Source organism: Eptatretus burgeri, chromosome 3 (assembly GCF_056783735.1).
Source record: "Eptatretus burgeri isolate ZD-2024b chromosome 3, Ebu_testis_v1, whole genome shotgun sequence".
NCBI classification, from domain to species: domain Eukaryota; kingdom Metazoa; phylum Chordata; class Myxini; order Myxiniformes; family Myxinidae; genus Eptatretus; species Eptatretus burgeri.
This window is the reverse complement of record NC_140963.1, coordinates 85,754,308-85,776,043: the sequence shown is the minus strand read 5'-3', so window position 1 is coordinate 85,776,043 and position 21,736 is coordinate 85,754,308. Positions and strand designations below refer to the sequence as shown.

General features: G+C 43.0%; 1 protein-coding gene across 2 annotated transcripts in view; it reads right to left on the bottom strand.

The window, feature by feature from the left end:
• The window catches only part of LOC147030365 (protein Wnt-10a-like), a 49,054-nt gene that overhangs the window by 23,170 nt on the left and 4,148 nt on the right, over positions 1-21,736 (bottom strand). The window contains exons 2-3 of one of the 2 annotated variants that reach the window (XM_085874336.1): positions 21,067-21,121; positions 751-1,013 (exon numbers count right to left, since the gene is read on the bottom strand). In XM_085874336.1, coding sequence (XP_085730462.1) covers positions 751-1,013; positions 21,067-21,121 — 318 coding nt within the window. Of the gene's footprint in view, positions 1-750; positions 1,014-1,279; positions 1,492-21,066; positions 21,122-21,736 lie in introns of those variants that run through there. The other variant, XM_085874337.1, reaches the window with a different exon arrangement.

The window sequence follows — 21,736 nt, the reverse complement described above, 5'->3', positions numbered from 1 at the left end:
CTGTGAGTAAGTGAGTGAGTGAGTGAGTGGGGGGATTTGGGGTTCACTGTGAGAAAGTGAGTGAGCGAGTGGAGGAATTTGGGGTTCACTGTGAGTAAGTGAGTGGGTGAGTGAGTGAGTGGGGGAATTTGGGGTTTACTGTGAGTGAGTGGGGGAATTTGGTGTTCACTTTGAGTGAGTGGGGGAATTTGGGGTTCACTGTGAGTAAGTGAGTGAGTGAGTGGGGGGATTTTGGGTTCACTGTGAGAAAGTGAGTGAGCGAGTGGAGGAATTTGGGGTTCACTGTGAGTAAGTGAGTGAGTGAGTGGGGGGATTCGGGGTTTACTGTGAGTGAGTGGGGGAATTTGGTGTTCACTTTGAGTGAGTGGGGGAATTTGGGGTTCACTGTGAGTAAGTGAGTGAGTGAGTGGAGGAATTTGGGGTTCACTGTGAGTGAGTGAGTGAGTGAGTAGAGGAATTTGGGGTTCACTGTGTGTGAGTGAAAGGAATTTGGGGTTCACTCTGAGTGAGTGAGTGGGAGAATGGTGGCCTCACCGTGAGCTGTGGTGGAATGAGGTCCTCACTGGCCACTGCGAGTGAGCGGCTATGGGGTCCTTACCATCAGTGCATGTGGTAATGGGGTCCTCACTATGGTGAGTGGGAAAAATGGGTCCTCACTACGAGTGAGTGGTGAGAATGGAGTACTCCCTGTCGATGGCCTTGGCAAAATGTGGTCCTCACTGTGTAGTGCGTGTAGGAATGCGGTCTCACCGCGAGTGAGTACGGGGCTGCTGTAAGGAAGCTTGTTCTTGTTCTCCAGGGTAGAGCAGTTCCAGCGGTGATGGCGAAGCTGATGCTGACATTCGTGGATCGCGATCTGCACACCTTGCACCGCGGATGCTGCTACGTCGGGCTGCCTCCGACACAGAGCAAGCTGATGTCGGCTTAGCCCGGAGAGAGTCAGACACACAGTGTTCGGGGTCAGCACTGGCTCCGCCGGCAGGCGCAACCCCAGGATGTCCGTGGCACGTGCCCTGCTCAACACGCGGGACGGATCATGAACACACCAAACCTACAATTACTATTTGGCTCTTAGAACAAGCGACACCCGCACAGGGTGGACGACATGTATGACCTAAAAGGTGGCCAAGACCAGTGTGGCAATGAAGTATCAGCCAAACCACAATTTAACCCCATAATCACAGCCTCATTAAGGCACGTACGCTCTCTCCGCACCACAGCGACCAATCACTGCATGTACCGACCGACCTCTCCGATACCGACCAGTCACACAACCCACCCTTGCACAGTGAGTGCTGAAAGGATGAGGAGCAGCAGTGCAGAGGTTCCCATGGTCCAACGTTCACATCGGGCGCTTCTGTGTTTGACTACCCGCTTGTGTATCAGCCTGCACTTGTCAACCTGTCAACCTGTCAATTTGTCCCTGCGTCTGCCTCTCACTCCCTCCGATCCACTCAAAAGGACGATTTTCTTTGGGTGGTGTGTATGGGGCAGGGCATTAGGCGGGGCTTCTGGGGGGACTCAAGTCTGGTTTCCCAGCCCCTTTCAGGCTCACCCTCCGAACTCGTATCTCTTTAACTTGAAACATAGTGCTGCCTTGGTGTAGCGGCTTCAGCAATTACAGTGATTAAACATCGAAGTTAATTCTTCCTGTGTGACATGTAATTATTCATCTTAATTGAACCAGAGTCCAACAATGGCATGTAAACTGTACCTACGATGTTCTGTCCTTGTATGTACTGTGCCACCCTCTATCCATCGTATATAAAAGGACCGTGCCAGCCTGCTGTTGGCTTAACTGTGAAGATGGCTGGCTTAAGATATTAGGGTCTTGAGTTTGAGCCCTTGTCGTGGCGTGAAATGACACCAGGTGGGTTGACTCAGCTTGTCATCCTTCGGAGGTTGGCAAAATAAGAACCAGCTGACTGGAAACAGAGGCACTGCATCAGCGGCACAGCCGTTCTTCCAGAAAATCATGCAACCAGCAGCCCCAGGCTGCATACAAAACAACAACAGTACCATGCTCTGAAGTCGAAACCGAGCCTGTGCTGGTGACGTACCATACCATGGTGCCAGATGCTGTACCATTTGCTCACCACTCGTTTGGCCTTTTTGGTGCTCCCATCTGAGTACATCTCTCAAATCTCTCAAAAGTCAAATCCTTCTTTCTCGTCATGGGAGATGGAAACACACAAGGTTGGGGATTACCTTCAATGGTGGGCAAGGTAATATGGACGGCTTAGGTCTCCGCGTACGTTGCAGAGATGGTGAGCTTTCCATTCAGTTGTTTAGCCTGGGTTCGATTTTCAACCCGACTTGCATACATATAAACTAGCGGATTGGTGCTTTTCAGGTTGGGAGTTGCATCACCAAGTGCACCATAAACCGATGGACGTTAAGTTGGGTGTCCCATCTGATACCATAACTTAATGGACGTTTAAGACCCCAAGGTGTCTTTCGTGAAAAGTGGGCGAGTGACCTCTGGGACCCGACCTGGACAGATTACATATGCCTGCCAAACTAACTAGCCTACCTAACCAGCCCATACCAACTCAAGTTAAATATCAGGCTTGGCTAGCTTGTTAATGAAAGATTAGTCTCCCTCGCAGACCACAGCTGTGAAGTGTATGCAAGAAGGTGGGAATATTTGAGTCCATTGAAGTAGTAGTAGTAGTAGTAGTAGTAGTAGTAGTAGTAGTAGTAATAGTGGTAGGAGTAGTAGAAATAGCTCTCCTGGCAGTTCCAGTAAACAGGAAGGAAGACTGGCATCCACCCTGAAATGTGCTGGGTAACGAGGCGATGGGGGAGTTCTCTGGACCGAGGCAGTCAATGCAATACTGTCTCGATTCTGGTTCCACTGCTTGATGCCACCGGCTTCAGTTGTTCACCCTTTACAGGACTTGTCTACTTTGAACCATCAGGGAAATGGCCAACCTTCAGAGGAGGAAACGTGAGCTCCGTCGAGTAAGTTTCTTCCTGTGAGGTGTAAATTCAGAGTCAGAAAGAGCTAATAATGGTGCTGGAGCAGGGAAGGAGGTAAGCGGTGCCATTAAGGAGAAGCAGAAGGTGTGAATTAGGTTCAAAATAATGGGACAACAGTGTTGGACTTGTATGAGTACACGAGTAAACAGGGGTTAGTTAATAAAATAACTAGGTAAGAGAATAAGAGTACGATATGGCCAAAATTATTAAACATAATGACAAGGCATTCTTCAAGGACGTACACAAGGGGTCAAGAACAGGTTCGGACAGGTGTGGGCTCATTGAGGAATAATAATACAGGGAGAGCGGTTAGTGATGAACGCGAGCTGAGAGGTTTATTACCTCCGCCACCGAAGGTGAAGGAGGTGATGTTTTCACCCCTTTCTGTTTGTTAATTGCCGGAATCCTTCGGATTTCAGCAATTATGTTGGTCGGTTGTGTGTGTCATTCTGTGTCTGTTTGTGTGTTTGTGTGTGTTGTTTACCCTGTAGCAGCGACACCATTTCAGCGATCATGGCCAAACTGGGTACAGACGCCGGCCATCGTCCAACTTGGACACTTGTCGTTTTTGGTGAATCTAGGTCAAAGGTCAAAAGTCAAGGTGACCGAAAAACCGAAATTCTTATTTTCGCAAGAACGCCCGCTAAAATGGTCATATCGACTTCAAACCAAATCCAAAATGTGCATCTTCCAATTCTGCATCCAACCATATGTCTCATTGGGGTGTCACACCAACACCCTTCTTCGCGGTCGGGGGTCGAATGTCAGGGGGGTCAGGTCAAAACTTTCAAATTGCGATAAAAATGCCATTTCAAGTCCGATTGACTTCCACGTTATGATCATGACCAAACTAAGTGCTATAACTCATTAAACAGTAGCACTATCGACTTGTAAGAACCAAATTGATTTCCAGGTTTTTGTTTTTTCACAGATCATGGAGAGATGACAAAGGTATTCCGGCAATTCCTTGCTCAACGAGCAATTTCATTTGTCTGTTTGTTTGTTTACACGATATCTTAAAAAGTTGTAGACGGATCTGGATGAAATTTTGTGGACAGGTTCGGTGTGCGACAAGGACGAACTGAGTAGATTTTGGTGAAGATCCGGATCCGGATCCGGATCCGACTACTACATTTTTTTAATGATTCTTCAACATTGAGAGATTGGGCTAAAAATTATATTTAGCACGATATCTCAAAAAGTTGTGGATGGATTCGGACGAAACTTGGTGGACAAGGTTGGGTGTGTGACCGCAAGGAATTCGTTCAATTTCGGTGAAGATCCGAATCCGGATCTGGATATGAGAATTATTTAATTTTTAAGTGATTCTTCACCATTGAGAGATGGGGCTCAAAACCTATATGTATAGCATGATATCTCAAAAAATTTATTGGGCCTGATATGTTCTGGTGGATCAGGCATTACAGGGTATGCGCTCTACCGAGTGCCCTTCTAGTTATTAAATAGTTACTTTGCTTGAACATTACGCTAGACCAGTCAGGGGAATTAACAAAACCTGAAAGAATCTATCGAGGGATGAGCAAGAGCTTTTAGAGGAGTTCCAGGTTGAAACGGAGGAAGTTAAGAAGCAGCTCGCTAGGAAAGTTAAGATAAAGCTCTGGAGCCAAATAATATGTATCAAATAGTATTGAGGGAGGTGACAGCAGTTGAGCAGGTTAACAGAGCAGATAAGCATGATGTTAACACCAGTGGGTTGACTCAGCCTGTCATCCTTCCAAGGTCCGTGAAATGAGTAACAGTGTCGCAACCAAAAGGCTGCACACCAAGGGAAGGGGTATTGACGGATTTATTTACAAGCTCAAATGAGCTAAGATCCTCGTCCGCTTAATGATGACGTCATAAAAACGAATATGACGTCATTGTGATGTATCAGGTTTGCGATAAATTATCTGTGCTCATGCCCGACTTGATTCCCGCAAACAAAATTCAAACAGCTTGCCGAGTTTCGGAGATAATGGTATAGGCGATTTCCATTAGCGTCGATATTAAGACGTCAACTTTTTTCTAGGAAGAATTTCCAAAATCGGAGATGGTTACTGCCTATGCGTGGGCTTTCTGCATATACATGGCAAGTTTCACGAAGATCTGATGAAAACTCTGGGTTGTGAAACAAAAATGTCAAAAAACAGGAATGACGTCATTAAAATTGATATGACGTCATAGTGATGTATCATATGTGCGGTAATTCATCTCTGCTAATGCCCTGTTCGATTCCCGCAAACAGAATTCAAAAAGCTTGCCTAGTTTCGGAGATTATTTTTTCGGCGATTTCCATTAACGGAGATATTTTGACGTCATAACTTTTTTTCTAGGAGGAATTTCCAAAATCGGAGATGGTTACTGTCTGCACAGGGTATTTCTACATATATATGCCAAGTTTCAGGAAGTTTCAATGAAAACTGTAAGTTGTGAAACAAAAAAGTCCACAAGAAGAAGATGAAGAACAACAACGTGAGTAAGACTTAGAGATCCCCTCCAAGAGGATCTAAAAATCTGGTATTGGTGTGGCGCAGGCATGATGGGCCAAATGGCCTCCACCTGTGCAAAAATTTCCTTGTAATTCCTTGTAACGTTAGCCGACATCTTTAACACCTCATTGGAGTCAGGACAGGTACCAAAGGATTTGAGAGCAGCAAATGTTACACCGTTATTACCTACGACACAGAAGGTGGACGGAAGTTAAATTTTCACCCGTCTGTCTGTCTGTGAGCAGTATCTGATAAAGTTATGGACGGATTCTGACGAAACTTGGTGAACAGGTTGGGTGTGTGACAAGGACTAATTGATTAGATTTTGGTGAATATACAGATACAAGAATTTTTAAGCGATTCCTCACCATTGAGAGATAGTGCCAAAAACGATATTTAGGATGATATTTCAAAAAGTTGTGGATGAGTTATGACAAAACTTGGAGGATGAGTTGGATAGGTGACAAGAACAAGGCAATTCAATTTTGGTTAAGGTCCGGATGCAGATCTGGCCTGCCAGATAGTTATAGGTGAGGCAATAGGGTTTTAGGTTGTATTCTCAGGGGGATAAATTATTTATACAAAGAAGTAGTATTAACACGATACGGGTACAGGAATTTAGTGAGAGCCAAATCTAGAATATTGTGTGCAGTTTTGGTCACCAGAGTTCCAGAAGGACATAGATGCCATAGAGAGGGCTCAGCGCAGGGATACTCGATTGATTCCGGGTTTAGCGAGACTCAGCTATGAGGAGCGGCTGCAGGAGACAGGGCTTTATGCACTAGAAAGGAGGTGGTTACGAGCAGATATAATAGAGATGTTTAAAATAATGAAGGGAATAGAAAGAAACAGAATAAGTGTGGAAGAGTTTTCAGCAGTCTAGACAGTGGCAGGTAAAGAAGAGTAATGAAGACAAGAATTAGGATGGTAGTAAGGCAGGGGTCATTCAATCAGAGTAGTTAATGCATGGAATAGTGTGCCTGGAAAGGTAGTGGTAGCGAAACAGTGGATAAGTTGAAATTTGAGTTTGATCGAAACCGAGAAGCCCCAGGGACGGAGGACTACATGGATATTGTCAGGAACCACGAAGGTGTGTTATTAATGATAGGGAGCTGGGGTATGGATCAGTGATTGGATACCTTTGTCATTATTGTGATGTTTCATCAAAGTTTCATCAAAAGATGAATGTGCTATCTGCGTTTGTTATTTTCTCACCCTACACCAATCTTCATCGCTGCCCAGAAAACTAAAAAAATAATTTAATAACACCTTGGTGATGTCCTTCCACAATGACCTACCACGATGTTCTCTTACAAACCCATCCCCCTTGTGATTAGGTAGGTAAACTTCTTTAACAGCCACTATTATTCCACGTTATTGTGGGGTCAGCCGGGAGAAGCTTGGCTCGAGTCTTCACGAACCGGCTGGCTAGGCCTGAATTTCGAAAATTATTTTCTCTTACATGGATACACAATGTCAAACGCATGATACATGACGAAATTGTCGCATAATGACGTCACAGTGGTGCAAATTAAGTGCAAGCTGAAAAGGGAAACCATTATTTATTTATGTTGTATCTGGTTATTGTAAAACTGTGTATTGTAATGAAGAACAGTCATCCATCCTTCAATTTGCATCCAGTCATTTCCAGCGCTCTGATGGGATGACGTATCGCGGGCTTCGAGTGCGAGATCTTGCACCTCGTGCAGTGTCGATGGCTTTTTGAGAAGGATGGATGGATGCTCCGCCATGCGACACCCCAGATGCATTCGATACAAGTGAAGTTCCGAACTCGGAATTGTGGATAAAATTGTGGTTGGTGAAGACGAACGTAATGAATGGCGTTGCTCGACCGTCGAGGGGTCCATACTGGTTGAGAAGGGAAAGAATGTGAAGTGAAAGTACCTAAGCATTAGCTATCCACTAGTGCTGGACATAAGTGAGAAACAAGTAGACTCATGCTCCATTCCTCCCCTGTGAAAACCACCCGCCACCGCACGCAGCCACATTAAGGGAAAATGGGGGAGTTAAGCCGATGGCGAATAGGCGTGCGTCTTTGAGGAACACGATCCGGTAGACCGCACTGCACCTGTGGACCCCGCGGGCCGACTTTGGGACGTTCTCATAATGGAGGAGGGAATTAAATATACAATTAGCAAAAATGTAAATGTTAATATGTAATGGAGACAATTAAAGTATGTATATAATCTATTATTCTACTTCTCTGAAAGAATTTCACCGAGGAAGCTGAAACTTTCAGGGATTAATGAGGACATCCTGAAGTTGTTCCTGCGCAAGTTTTGTTTGATTCCATCAAATTTTGACAAAAAAGGGGTTTTTTTTGCCCATCTTGGCATTTTCTTCATTTGGGAAAGTGAGTAGTTGTTGGGGATTTTTCAAAAAGTTTGATAAGGAGGCCTCATTGGAGAAAATGTCATAAAATAAAAGTTGCAGAAAATTTACGATTTACTGTGAGTGGAGCTATTCAGATCTTGCTTCAATGGATGACCAAAATTTGGAAGAACGCTTGAGCACTTTCTTCATGATGTCACAACCCGGGAACCCACGTACTCCATCCGATTCGTATCCACCTGCTCTGTGTACATTTGTCCACTCTTGTCTGAGAAATAACTGTAAAAGCATCACTCATCTCACACTCTCACTATGTCTCTCCGAAAGGACCATTTGGAACCCCCCCCCCCTCTCCCATCTACTTTCTCAACAATCTTCTGGAAGAAGTCTTTTCATTCAAGCTTCTGGATCTCACTATCTGCCATGATCTTTCCTGGGAAAGCGACATTTCCAACCTCGCCTCCAAAGCCAGTCGCCGACTGGGCATTCTCCATTGTGCAAAGTCATTCCTCGGCACACCTGAGCTCTTGACCACTTACAAAGCTTTCGTCTGCAGCCTGATGGAGTACTGCTCTCCCATCTGAGCTGATGCTCCTGCTTTTCACCTTTCTTGGCTTCACGCTGTGGAAACCAAGGCATTTAGGGTCATTGGTGTCTCCCGCGATGAGGCTGAGTCTTTGTTCCTCTCACTCTCTCACCGCAGGCAGGTCGGTGATCTTTCTGTCTATTACCGTCTCCTCTCCGGTCTCGCCCTCCCCTCCACCCCCCAGCCCTGTCTGCCATATGTCCCTCCCCCCCCCATGTTTCCACTGGGCACTCAAGGTCCGCTAGCAATCCCCTTCTGGTAAAACTACCAAAATCACGAATCACTGCTCAACCTTCACTCTTTCATTCCTCTTTTTTCCCGCCTTTGTAATAAATTCCCACACTCTCTTCAATCCCATTCTTCCCTCCAGGTCTTCAAAACAGCTGTTCACCACCACCTCTTATCTCCCCCCATCCAAAACCATGATATTTTCTACCCCCGTTAATCCACCCCAAACCCACCTCCTTCAAAGTCCATGCCTTCCTTCCTGAAAGTTCCCTGTCGTGTAAAGTCCTGAAAGTCTCTGTGGTGTCCATCTTGGAAAACCCATGTTTCCCGCCCCATCTCTTTCCCTTCCTCAGATCTCCTAATGTCTCTGTTCCTCACTGTTTTGTCCCTCACTCTCCCGCTCCTCTTGTCTCCTTCCCCCCTTGTTGTGTGTTGTTTGTTAGCTCTCATACGAGACTCGACAATGTATACAAACCCTAACAGCTTGGTTTTTTTGGAAGTTTACCGCCGTTAATGCACCATCTTTTACTCCACCTTCTTTCACACTATAAATTAGTTATTTGTGCTTGTTGTTTGTGTCCTTTATGACGTCCCTAAAAACAGCAAGTTTCCTGTTTGGAATGATTTTCAATTTTGTTTGACATCCAGTATCAGACAGGCAGAAAGACAATGAGCTCACTCTTCTGTGCGCACGCGTGCTCGGGATGAGATTTCGTCCATTAAGCCAAATTCAGAGCCAAAGTACTGCTCAACTGCAGGTTCGTATTCCGATTCATGTTCCGCAGTGTTCAAAATATAACGTTCAATTGAAATTAAGTTGTTCCTCGATCATACACTGACGTCTGTAGACAGACAGAGTAAAGCGATACACGACTTTCAAAATGACATAATCCATCCCAGAATGATCGGTGCCGTGCACAGAAACCCACAGCAACAGCGGTGTTTGGGGCACTCTAAAATATATCGTGTGCGCGAGATAAGGTTTGTTCCCTAAAATGGCTCACAAAGCTTCTAAAAGAAGCTGAAAATACTTGGAAAAGTACCTGAGAGAGGGGTGTGCCTCTGCACAACGAAATAGTTGGAGAAGTATCTCAGCTCATCAGGCAGTTGCCCATACTGCAAATTCCTGACAATGTGGGCCAGTACAAGGCTTGAGTGGACGGGCATGTGCTACCACAAACTCCGACAGATCGCTACCACAGAATGGACTTTGAATCTTGCGAGAATGCGTCCTGTGAACATGGCAGGCTTGAGGATTTATTTAATGGACATCTACAATTGGAAAGACAATGCTGTGCGTCGTTACCAAGTAACGTAAATAACTCTTCAACAAAGAACATCTTCACAACGTGAAATACACAAAGCTTGTGTGTCTGGTTTGAGTGCTTATGAACATCGATGGGAAGGATATATCTGGAGCTTGTAAATGCACAGGGTAAGTTTATAATTAACTTTTTAAATGATGATCCTTACTATTAATCATGTTGAGGGCTGTTGTAAATATACTAGCAGGTATCCGCAGACCATCCGCGCAATGTGACTTGAAGTCCTCAACTCTCCCCCCACCTCCACCAACCCCAAGTCATCAACCCCCCTTCCAAGCCCCAAGTCATCAACTGGTTTTCCCAAACCCAAAACCCCAAGTTCTCAACCTAGCCCCAGCAAACCCTAAGTCCTCAACCTCCCCCTCCCAATGCAAAGACTTCAATCCCCTCCCCACTTCAAGCCTTCAAACCTACTCCCCAGCACAACTCAGCACCCCTCCTCCACCAAAACTCCTCAACCCCCTCCAAAGTCACAACCTTCCACTCTCAACTCTGTCCTATCTTTGCTCTCCCCCCACCCCTGAACCCCAACTCTTTGTCCTCCCATCCCCCTCTGGAAATGCATTTTTGTCTAAGAACAGGAATATTTGTGGGCACCCGCCTCCCCCCCCATCCCGTCATTTGCTAAAACCAAGTCTTAAACCATCTTAATGACTGTAAAAAATGAAATCAGATGTCGAATTAGAGTTAAGATAAAGCCGCGAGAGAGGCGGAAAGTGTGAGCCTTCAAAAAAGAGGCCTATGAAGCCTGAGGCCTATACGGAGTGAACAAAATGGCGATGATTTGATTTTGAAGTTCTGCCCTGAACGGACAGAGGGACAGACAGACTGGCAAAGAATATATTGTGTGTATATCTGATTGGTTGTTTGGTTTCAGGGCTACAAGAGAAATTATACTAAATTTTTGCTATTGTTTAAAGGAGTGTGTGTGTGTGTGTGTGTGTGTGTGTGTGTGTGTGTGTGTGTGTGTGTGTGTGGGTGTGTGTGTGTGTGTGTGTGTGTGTGTGTGTGTGTGTGTGTGTGTGTGTGTGTGTGTGTGTGTGTGTGTGTGTGTGTGTGTTGTATCCACCACTGCCCCTCGCTTGTATTAAAAGGAAATGCTACGAACTTGGCACCTCTCATCCACGGATATTTCTTGTATTTCCTGCACAGGGAGTCCCTGATTTAGGAACACCCGGACTTATGAACCAACCCACATAAAGTTTTTATTTTTTAATGTACAAGAGATGAATGTTCGCTCGTATGTACGAACCGAACATGGACAGAGCAACTCTGGACTCATTGGTTGGTCAGAGTGCAACTCTTTCTTCCGCAAGATGTAAAGTCTGAGCATCACGTGGTCTGGAGTATCTTATTTGCTGTAGTACTCGCAGCTGCATTCATCGTGTCACAAATTTTACCACGACAACAATCCCTAATCATAGTTGATAAACTTTGCAGTGATGTTCAGCCAACAAAGAAACGCAGAACGTTGACATTGGAGGTGAAACTGGACGTTATAAAACGATCTGATAAAGGTGAAACTCCCTCCAAAAATGAGTCATTCAGTAGACCTTAATCGGTTGACAATCAAAATTATTGGAAAGGACAAGATGAGAATTTACAACTATGCATTAAAAATTTTTTTTTTTTCTCCATTTCATGTTATTTTATTTCCTGTTAATGTGTTTTATTTTTTACTAGCGGGGCTACCCAGCACTGCCTGGTATATTTTTTGTGGAGGTATAAAACACTTCCCTACACCAACTAAAGAATGTGGTCGGGGATCATTTAATATTACCTTTCACATAACTACAACGGCTTAGGCATGATAGAGCGATTTAAAAATGGTCCGTCACGGTCACCTGTCCAACTCACAATTGCGTGAGATTTGCCGAAAGGGAAACCCCGTGGAATTGCAACTGTCAATTGTGACCATGACCATGAGATCCGAAACAAAGAGATCCTAAAATCAACTTCGCACAAAGAGAAATGTACTGTATCTGACATGGTGGTCACAAATTCCCATTACCCTCCCCCCTTCCCCCATCATCATCTATCCTGGTACGTTTCGCATGTATATATATATATATATATATATATATATACTTTGATTTTATGACAATAAAAGTTTTTGTATTCGTAGTTTACATTTATACCTATTGTGTATTCATAGTATACATTTATACCTATTGTGTGTTCATTATATTAATTTATCAGGTTCTGCAGAGGGAGTAACGGGACTTTATAAACACCCTGTAGATTGGCTAAGAGGCGTTGTGAAATTGTTACCTTAGAAGTGGAATTTGATGTTTTTCATCGAATGGATGCTCGTAAATGTGCTGTTGATGTTTCTGGGTTAAGTTTGACCCCAATCTGTAAATATGGGGCTGTTCAGGAAAAAGAAGAAGAAGAAGAAGAAGAAGAAGAAGGAGGAGGAGGAGGAGGAGGAGGAGGAGGAGGAGGAGGAGGAGGAGGAGGAGGAGGAGGAGGAGGAGGAGGAGGAGGAGGAGGAGGAGGAGGAGGAGGAGGAGGAGGAGGAGGAGGAGGAGGAGGAGGAGGAGGAGGAGGAGGAGGAGGAGGAGGAGGAGGAGGAGGAGGAGGAGGAGGAGGAGGAGGAGGAGGAGGAGGAGGAGGAGGAGGAGGAGGAGGAGGAGGAGGAGGTGGAGGAGGTGGAGGAAGAGGAGGAGGAGGAGGCGGAGGAGAAGAAGAAGAAGAAGAAGAAGAAGAAGAAGAAGAAGAAGAAGAAGAAGAAGAAGAAGAAGAAGAAGAAGAAGAAGAAGAAGAAGAAGAAGAAGAAGAAGAAGAAGAAGAAGAAGAAGAAGAAGAAGAAGAAGAAGAAGAAGAAGAAGAAGAAGAAGAAGAAGAAGAAGAAGAAGAAGAAGAAGAAGAAGAAGAAGAAGAAGAAGAAGAAGAAGAAGAAGAAGAAGAAGAAGAAGAAGAAGAAGAAGAAGAAGAAGAAGAAGAAGAAGAAGAAGAAGAAGAAGAAGATGATTTACCGCCAACTTCGACCTCTTCCGGAAGAGGTTTATTTGTATTTAAATGTTTTGTTCCCATCGTGTGCTGCCTTTTTGGCTGCTGGGTGCATCATTGGGTCGGGGCGCGGCTATGCCACTCATGCAGTGACCCCATTACCAGTACCCTGGTGCTCATTTCGCTGACCTCAAAAGGATGACAGGCTGAGTCAACCCCCTGGTGTTAATTCGGTGGCCACCGGGGCTCAAACTTAGGACCCTAGGATCAAAGGGGCAAATTTTCGAATTTTTGCTTTTATTTTATCTTGCCAAAAACACTCCCTGATGAACCTCTGAAAGTTTGATGAAGATCTGTTCAGCAATCTGATAAAAAAAATGGTGACATACTCACAGACACGGCTCTCTTGTAGTATAGATTGTTGGATTCAAAAAATCATTGTTATTTAAGGGTAAAAAACATAAAGGGAAAATGATTTTATTTTGTTGAAAGTGACTTGGTAGGGTACACGTACACACATTCAATGGCGGATTAACACACAGGCTGTGCCCAGGGGCACAAGCTCAATGAGGGCCTTGCAGGGAAAAATACATTTGCTGTTAAAATGTTCTATACCAAATCCACCACTGTACTATTATGTTTCCAGTTACAAGTTACCAGTGTTTCAGTGCTGGTTTCGGCTTTATACTGTTCGTGGGGTTCTCTGCGCTTGAGCACTGCATGACCGTCAAGTCTCATTGGAGGTGCAAAACCAGAAAATACTTCATAATACAATGATTATACAACAAGAATGACCACACTGTGGTCACAACCTGCGACAAAATCCGGTAATGGGCTGATCGGGAAACACGCATTTAATGCGCGATGAAAAGATTAACTCAACACCTCTAATCCATGTCACCCTCCACCACGGTTGTATCAGAGCGAGCCGATTTGTCACATGGTCACGGATTCTTGAACCCCAACATGGGCCCGTTCAAAAATTATATAACGCTATTTTTTTTTTTTAGTAATTTAAGTAAATTAAGATGAAACAAGCACAAGTCTGTGAGAAAAAAACCCCATTTTACAAGTAAAGGTACATTCAAAGTACACCGCCCCCATGCCAAATAAATAAATAACAAATCCTCCGGCACCCGGCGATGCCACTGTGCAGCACATGGAGATGGAATTGGGAGGGAGAAGTGTACAATAATTGATTGATTGCATAATTAAAATAAATAAATAATAATCGTAAAACAATTTATTAATTAATTGGCGAAGAGCATACCAAACTCACCACTGTTTCATCCGAATCTGTAACTTTTTGAAAATTAAATCATCGAAAAATTAAAAATTAATCGATCAATTGATTAGTCAATAAATCAAAAATACCCTTTATAGCCAAATCATTTGTTCACTGTCATGTCCAAGTATCAGCATCCTCGCTCAAAAGGTGCCGAAGATATTGCCCAGATGAGAAACCAAATAAATAAGTAATTAATAAATTGATAATAATTCACTAATTAATCAATTAATTGATTAATCACAAAAATAAAAAATACCGTTTTGGCCAAAGCACATCTTCAATTTTGTCCCCAAATTTCAGCTTCCAAGCTCAAAGGATTGCTGGGATATCGCCTGGACAAACAAGAAAGAAAATAATTAATCGATTAATTGATTCATCAATAAATCAAAAATACCCTTTATAGCCCAATCACTTGGTCACTGTCATGTCAAAATATCAGCTTCCTCACTCAAAAGGTGCTGAGATATTGACCAGATGAGAAATAAAAGAAATAACTAATAAAATAAATAAGTAATGAAGAAATCGATAATAATTAAGTAATTAATCAATTAATTGAATAATCAGAAAATAAAAAATATCATTTTTGCCAAAGCACATCTTCACTTTTGTCCCTACATTTCAGCTTCCAAGCTCAAAGGATGGCTGAGATATTGCCCAGACAAACAAACAAGCAAAGAAGAAAAATACGTCATGCAGAGCACGATCCTTGCAAAATCCACCACCCTCTTCAAAGGTTGCCATGGATACATCAAATTGTCCATTTCATGAAGATTAAAATTGACAATCTTAAAGCTCAGGTTCATTGGATGAAAATTGATTATTTTTCAGATTGAAAATTCTGATTTTAGAAGTTTGACCTTCATCGATCTTTGACCTTTTGACCTCAAAAATAGTTGGTTTCCAAATTCAGTGATGCACGATGCAATTGCTGCTTAATACTCAGGTTAATCAGATGAAAACTGACTATTTTTCAAAGGAAATTTGATAATTTTAGAAATTTGACCTGTGACCGTTTGACCTCAAAATTAGTTGCATTCCCAATTTAGTGGTGGGCTATGCAAATCCTGTTGAACTTTCAAGTTAATAGGATGTAAATTGATGATTTTTCAGTTGAAAATTGATGTTTTTAGAAGTTTGACCTTGGGTTTATCTTTTGATCTCAAAAAAGGTTGGTTTCCCAATCCAGTGACGTAATATGCAAATCTTGTTCAAATTTCAAGTCAATTGGATGAAAAATGCCGATGTTAGGAATTTGACCTTAAAATGACCTTTGACCGTTGACCTCAAAATCAATATGCATCTCAGTGGAAACGACCTCCACAACTTGGTAAATTTTCATGACGATCGGTTTAGAATTGTGACCTGTAGGTGATAGACAGATTAACAAGAAGAAGACGTCGTGCAGAGCACGATACTTGCAAAATCCACGAAACAAATTTGACCTCAAAAATAATTGTTGGTTGAATTCAATGACCAAATATGCAACTCCTCTTCAAATTTCAAGTCAATCGGATGAAAATTGACAATTTTATAAATAAGGCCTATGTTGACCTTTTGGTCCATGTTGACCTCAAAAATAATTTGCTAGTTTAATTCAACACCCAGAAATATAAATCCTCTTCAAATTTCAAGTCAATTGGATGAAAATTGAGGAACTTTAGAAATACCACCTAAGTTGTTGACGTTGGGCCTATGTTTACCTTTTGGTCAATGATTACCTCAAAAATAATTGGCTCGTTGAATTCATTGACTTGAAATATAAATTCTCTTCAAAACTCAAGTCAATCGGATGAAAATTGAGGATTTTCAGAAATCTCACCGAAGCTGTTGACCTTTTGACCTCAAAAACTAGGCTTCTTCGTTATGACAAACTCTACCATGTTGTCCAGTTCACTATGTCCAGATATATGAGTTCGTTATATTTTTTTGGAGATTAGGAAAACTATACATTTTTGGAAACTTCATAGAATAACGAATCAGAAAATGCATGATTCCATTTTCCCAGAAGCCAATATGGCGGCCATCTTGGATTTTTAAAATGGCGACCTTCCGATACTATTTCTTCAATATCTTGACTTCTAGATTACCTAGGATCATGATTCCAGTGGCTAAATCTACATTTTTGGGGGAAATAAATCCAATGGTGATAATTAGAAATCAGTACAGATGATCAATGGCACAGGTTTCGGTCACCATCTTGGATTTTTAACACGCATAACTGAAGTTGACGCTTATCTCCTTATCCTGGCTCCGAGGTAACATAGGAACCTGATCCAAGTGGGTATCTGAACAAAAGTGTACTTCGTGTAACAAGTCAGTGTACAGGTACATAATCTAGTTTGTAGATTTGTAGGTTTATCTGTGGTGACTGTAATTGCAGTTATTACGTCAGTATCTGCAGGTATTGGAGGAACATCAAAATAATTCAGACGAATCCAGGTATGTTGTTGTTTCTACGCGGCTGGTGTGTATGCAGCATGTCCAAGCTAACGCTAGTTAGCACATGTTAGCTGTGTTTCCAGGTGTGTCAACTGCAAAGCCCCTCTGACTATTTTTTGTATGTACATTATACCTTACCTATTGTATGTGTAGTATTGGGTGTTGTATGTTAATGGGTGGTGTTTACCTTTCTTTTTGCAGACCTGTATTAGAGCAACATGAGCAAGATGTCTCAGCTTCGTCAGCTTGGAGCAGAGAGACAGGGTCAGGAAATAATTAACTGGAAGCTGTGCATACTCTGTCAGTCTGATGACCAAAGTAAAGGACACTTGGTATTACATCCTAGACTAGATTCCTACCAGAAGATACTAGATACAGTAAAGGAGAGAGCCAGCTTGAAAGATGGAAACTATGTTGAAATGCAAAAGTGGCTCACGGACATCAAAAAAGAAACACTATGTGAAGAGCATGCATTTTGGCATCGCAGCTGTTACCTGGTCGCGACTAACAAGGACCACATTCAGCGAGCCTGAGACCGCTATGAACATGCATTATCCACTGGGTCATACCCTGCCAAAAGATGTGGACAGAACAGAGGAAGCACTGATATGGATGAACCAAGCCCATCTGGTCAGTCTTCCCCATTCACACGGTCATGTACGGTGCCGCTGGACAAGGACCTGTGTTTCTTCTGTCAAGAAGACACTGATGAACAGTTGTTCAAAGTCTGCACACAAAATGCTGGAGAAACTCTCAAATCAGCTGTAGATAAGTCCCAAAATCCAGCATTCAAAACGAGACTGAACACATGTATCTCACCAACAGATGCCCATGCATTAGGTGTTAGATATCACAAATCTTGTTCGACAACATATGTATTCCATGCCACGCGAGATCAAAATGACACAAAGAGTTCATCAAAAGTCCATCCGCTACAAAATGCATGTCTGATTGAGCTGATCAACCTTGTTGATGTGCAAACTCAAAACCAAGCACACCTCTCAATTGATGACAATGAAACCGCATGCACGAGAATGCTTGGACCAGACGGTTTGGAAAACCATTTGCCAGTATTCACCAGATGGTGGCTGAAGGAGAAGATCCTTACTGAACTGCCCAGTGTGAAGTCTGTCCTGCAGAAGAACAGAAGAAAGCCAGCAGTCTTGTACTCTTATACTCAGGCTGATCTGACGGAGTATCTGGCATCAAAGATGGTTGAATACAGCAAAGAATCCCCAAAGCTTGTCTTTGCTTCTGCTGCAGGACACACCGAGAGCAACAGTCAATTGGACTTTGAAGGCAACAACCATGAAGAAGCAGACACCTTGTTGATCCACCATGCAGTTCTGGCTTCACGTCACAACCCATCCGATGCACAGCTCATGTTCTTCTCCCCAGACACAGATGTACTGGTGCTGGTTGTAGCAAATTATCAAATCCTGCTGAAAAATACTTGTGTTTCAATGTCATCTGGGATTTTGGAAGTGAAACCAATATGGAAAGCTCTGGTTGCAGATCGAGCAAAGGCTTTGCCGTCATTTCATGCATTTACAGGAGCAGACAACAGAGCCTGGTGTTGGCGCAGTGGTTAGGGCAGCGGCTTGGGATCCAAAAGGTCCTGAGTTCAAGCCCCGTTGGGCCACTGAATTAATACACCAGGGGGTTGACTCAGCCTGTCATCCTTCCGAGGTCGGCGAAATGAGTACCAGTGTACTGGGCCGGTGTATACCCCGGTTAAAATAGGTGTACCATATCCCTGTGTTGTAAGAGGCGACCAGGGTTGCGTCAGGAAGGGCATCCGGCGTAAAACATGTGCCAAATCACTATGCGGATCATACGGATGATCCGCTGTGACGACCCCTAACGGGAGCAGCCGAAAGTAGAAGAAGAAGAAGGAGCAGACAACACTGGACGGTTTTCTAGAATAGGCAAAGCTACCTGGCTGAACATCTACCAAAAAGCAGATGATCATGTTGTCAAAGCTCTGCAAATGCTGTCTCAAACCAGTGAAATGACAGAGGATCTACTATCTACTTTGGCTGAGTTTGTATGCACTGTATACTTACCTAAGAGGATCCAAATCGACAACATCCCTGAACTGAGATGGAATCTTTTCTGCGAGCACATGGCAGAAAGTGACAAGCTTCCACCCACACTTGGTGTTCTCAAGTAGCATATCCAGGCCAAAGTGTGGGGTCAGGCAGACATCGCCCAGCAGGAGTTCCTTGACCCACTACAGAATGGCTACTAGAAGGACGAGGATGGCCAGCTGAAACCAATGACAACTGAGTCCCTCCCTGCACCAGAGGCCATCATTGAGATGGTCAGATGTCAATGCAAAGCAGACTGTTCTTCACACAGATGTTCATGCATTTCAGTGGAGCTACCCTGCACGGAGCTACGTCAGTGTAACACTAACTGCCAGAATGATGAAGACTCTGGGGATATCACATTTCCTAGTGACAGTGATGATGATAGTGAGGACGATGGAGATGTGTAGACAGACATGACAGTTTGCTTGTGTGTAAACTTTGGGTGTCAAATTCCGAATATTTTTTCTTTTTCTGTTCTGTTCAGCTATGCATATTAAAATGCAAAATAGACACCCATACATGTGTCATTGGCATTTGTAATTATCACCATTGGACTCCTTGCCCCCCAAAAATGTAGATTTGGCCACTGGAATCTTGTTTCTAGGTCATCTAGGTGAGATATTGAGAAACTAGTGTTTGAGGGTCGCCAGTTTTAAAAATCCAAGATGGCCGCCATAATGACATCTGAGAAAATGGAATCAAACATTTTCTGATTTGTTAGGCTATAAGGTTTTCAAAAATATATAGTTTTCATAATCTCCCCAAAATTATAACGAAATTACATAAGGAACCTGACTATATGTGGTGAAGTTTCATGAAGATTGGTAAAAAAAAAAAATAATAATTGTGACCTGTAGGTGACAAACAGACAGATAGAGAAACAGAATAACAAAATTGATGGACCAACATACTTGAAAAGTCTTCGATTTTGCAAATAACAAACAAACGGAATAACAAGCTCAAATGAGCTAAGATCCTTGTCCTCTTAATGATGACGTCATAAAAACGAATATGACGTCATTGTGATGTATCAGATTTGCGATAAATTATCTGTGCTAATGCCCGGCTTGATTCCCGCAAACAAAATTCAAACAGCTTGCCTAGTTTCGGAGATAATGGTATAGGTGATTTCCATTAGCGGCGATATTATGACGTCAACTTTTTTTCGAGGAAGAATTTCCAAAAGCGGAGATGGTAACTGCCTGCGCGTGGGCTTTCTGCATATACATGGCAAGTTTCACGAAGATCCGATGAAAACTCTGGGTTGTCAAAGAAAAAATGTCAAAAAATGGGAATGATGTCATAAAAATTGATATGACATCATAGTGATGTATCATATGTGCGGTAATTCATTTCTGATAATGCCCTGTTCAATTCCCGCAAACAGAATTTAAAAAGCTTGCCGAGTTTCGGAGATAATTTTTTTAGGCAATTTCCATCGGCGGAGATATTTTGACGTCATAACTTTTTTTGTCGGAGGAATTTTCAAAACCGGAGATGGTTACTGTCTGCGCAGGGTATTTCTACATATATATGCCAAGTTTCAGGAAGTTTCGATGAAAACTGTAGGCTGTGAAACAAATAAGTCCACAAGAAGAAGATGAAGAACAACATCGTGAGTCAGACTTCGAGATCCTCCACGAGGATCTAAAAACTGAGTACTCCCTTCCTTCAGGGCTTCGCCATGACGTCATGCACCATCTGGACATGGCATTGGTAAGGAGGGGTGTACAAAAACTCATGTTCCAATACACAAATAACTTGCAGCGTCATCGGTCAGATGGCAGTTTCCGTGAGAATATAATTATCATTGAGTTTTAAAAATGGATGGGCGGTATTTAAGTGTGAGCTCAAAGAGAAAGGTGAAGCTAACAGGTGAGGCTAAAGGAGTTGTTTTGTTAAAAACGACAGCAAGTACAAATAAATACTTCAAGTAGATAGAGAAACGTAGACTATGGCGACACAGCTTCGGGTTCGGCAGACGTGGCTGCTGGCAATGTAGAACAAGCGGCTTAAGCACTCAAGCAAGCATTCCACCGAAATAGTTGATAAGGAACGGCTGGCTTGGCAAGCGATAACAAGCTGATTGGTAAATGGAACACGGCATTTCTTTGGGTTTCCAAGGGATTATCAGCAGTGTTTTCCAACTTACGTACCAATTGACTTAACAACGGACTTCAGGAAGCATAACCAGTTTCTAAATCGGGGATTCCCTGCATTTCCGTGAATCTGATTTGAATCCAGGAACGCAACACTGATGGATAACCGTTATACAATTGCCACTCTTTCGTCTAAATGCTGAAAATTATGTTAAAAAGACTCTTTGACTTACAGATTTAGCTCCAGCAACAGCAGGTTCAAAGTGCCACAATTCGTTGAAGGAGTCACTGAAAATGCACACCACGCATGCGTAAAAGGCCTTGTTGGCATTCATACGTCATCACTTCACCTCAGAAGCCTAGCCTGTTTCGCGTTCCCATCTGAGCACTGAGCTCGTGTTTCGGATTTGGAAACCTTGTGCACACAGACAGCCAGAGTCCCCGTCGTTCAGTTATTTCGATAAGTATGTGTTTATAGTTAGAATCCCTCCTTCTGTCTAATGGGAATTTCGTGTGTGCTACGAGTTATTTTTACTTAGGTTTTTACAACTACAACATCTACAACAACAACAACAACAACAACAACAACAACAACAACAACAACAACAACAACAACAACAACAACAACAACAACAACAACAACAACAACAACAACGCCACCCGTCTGTAAGTAGAATTGTATAAGTGTTTTCCTTTCCTTGTAAATTACATTTTCTTATTCAGATAACTCTGCTCTTTTTGTGCTCCCCCTCCCCGATTATTGTTAAAAATAAACCTCTGTTAAATGTACCAGCTCGTTTTCTGTGCTTTCTCTCATTGGCCTAGCAAGGTGCGTATTGAGAAATAGTAAAGCCGTTCTGCCGTAAATTGTTCATTTCGTCCGGCGCGGCTTTGGTAACTTCC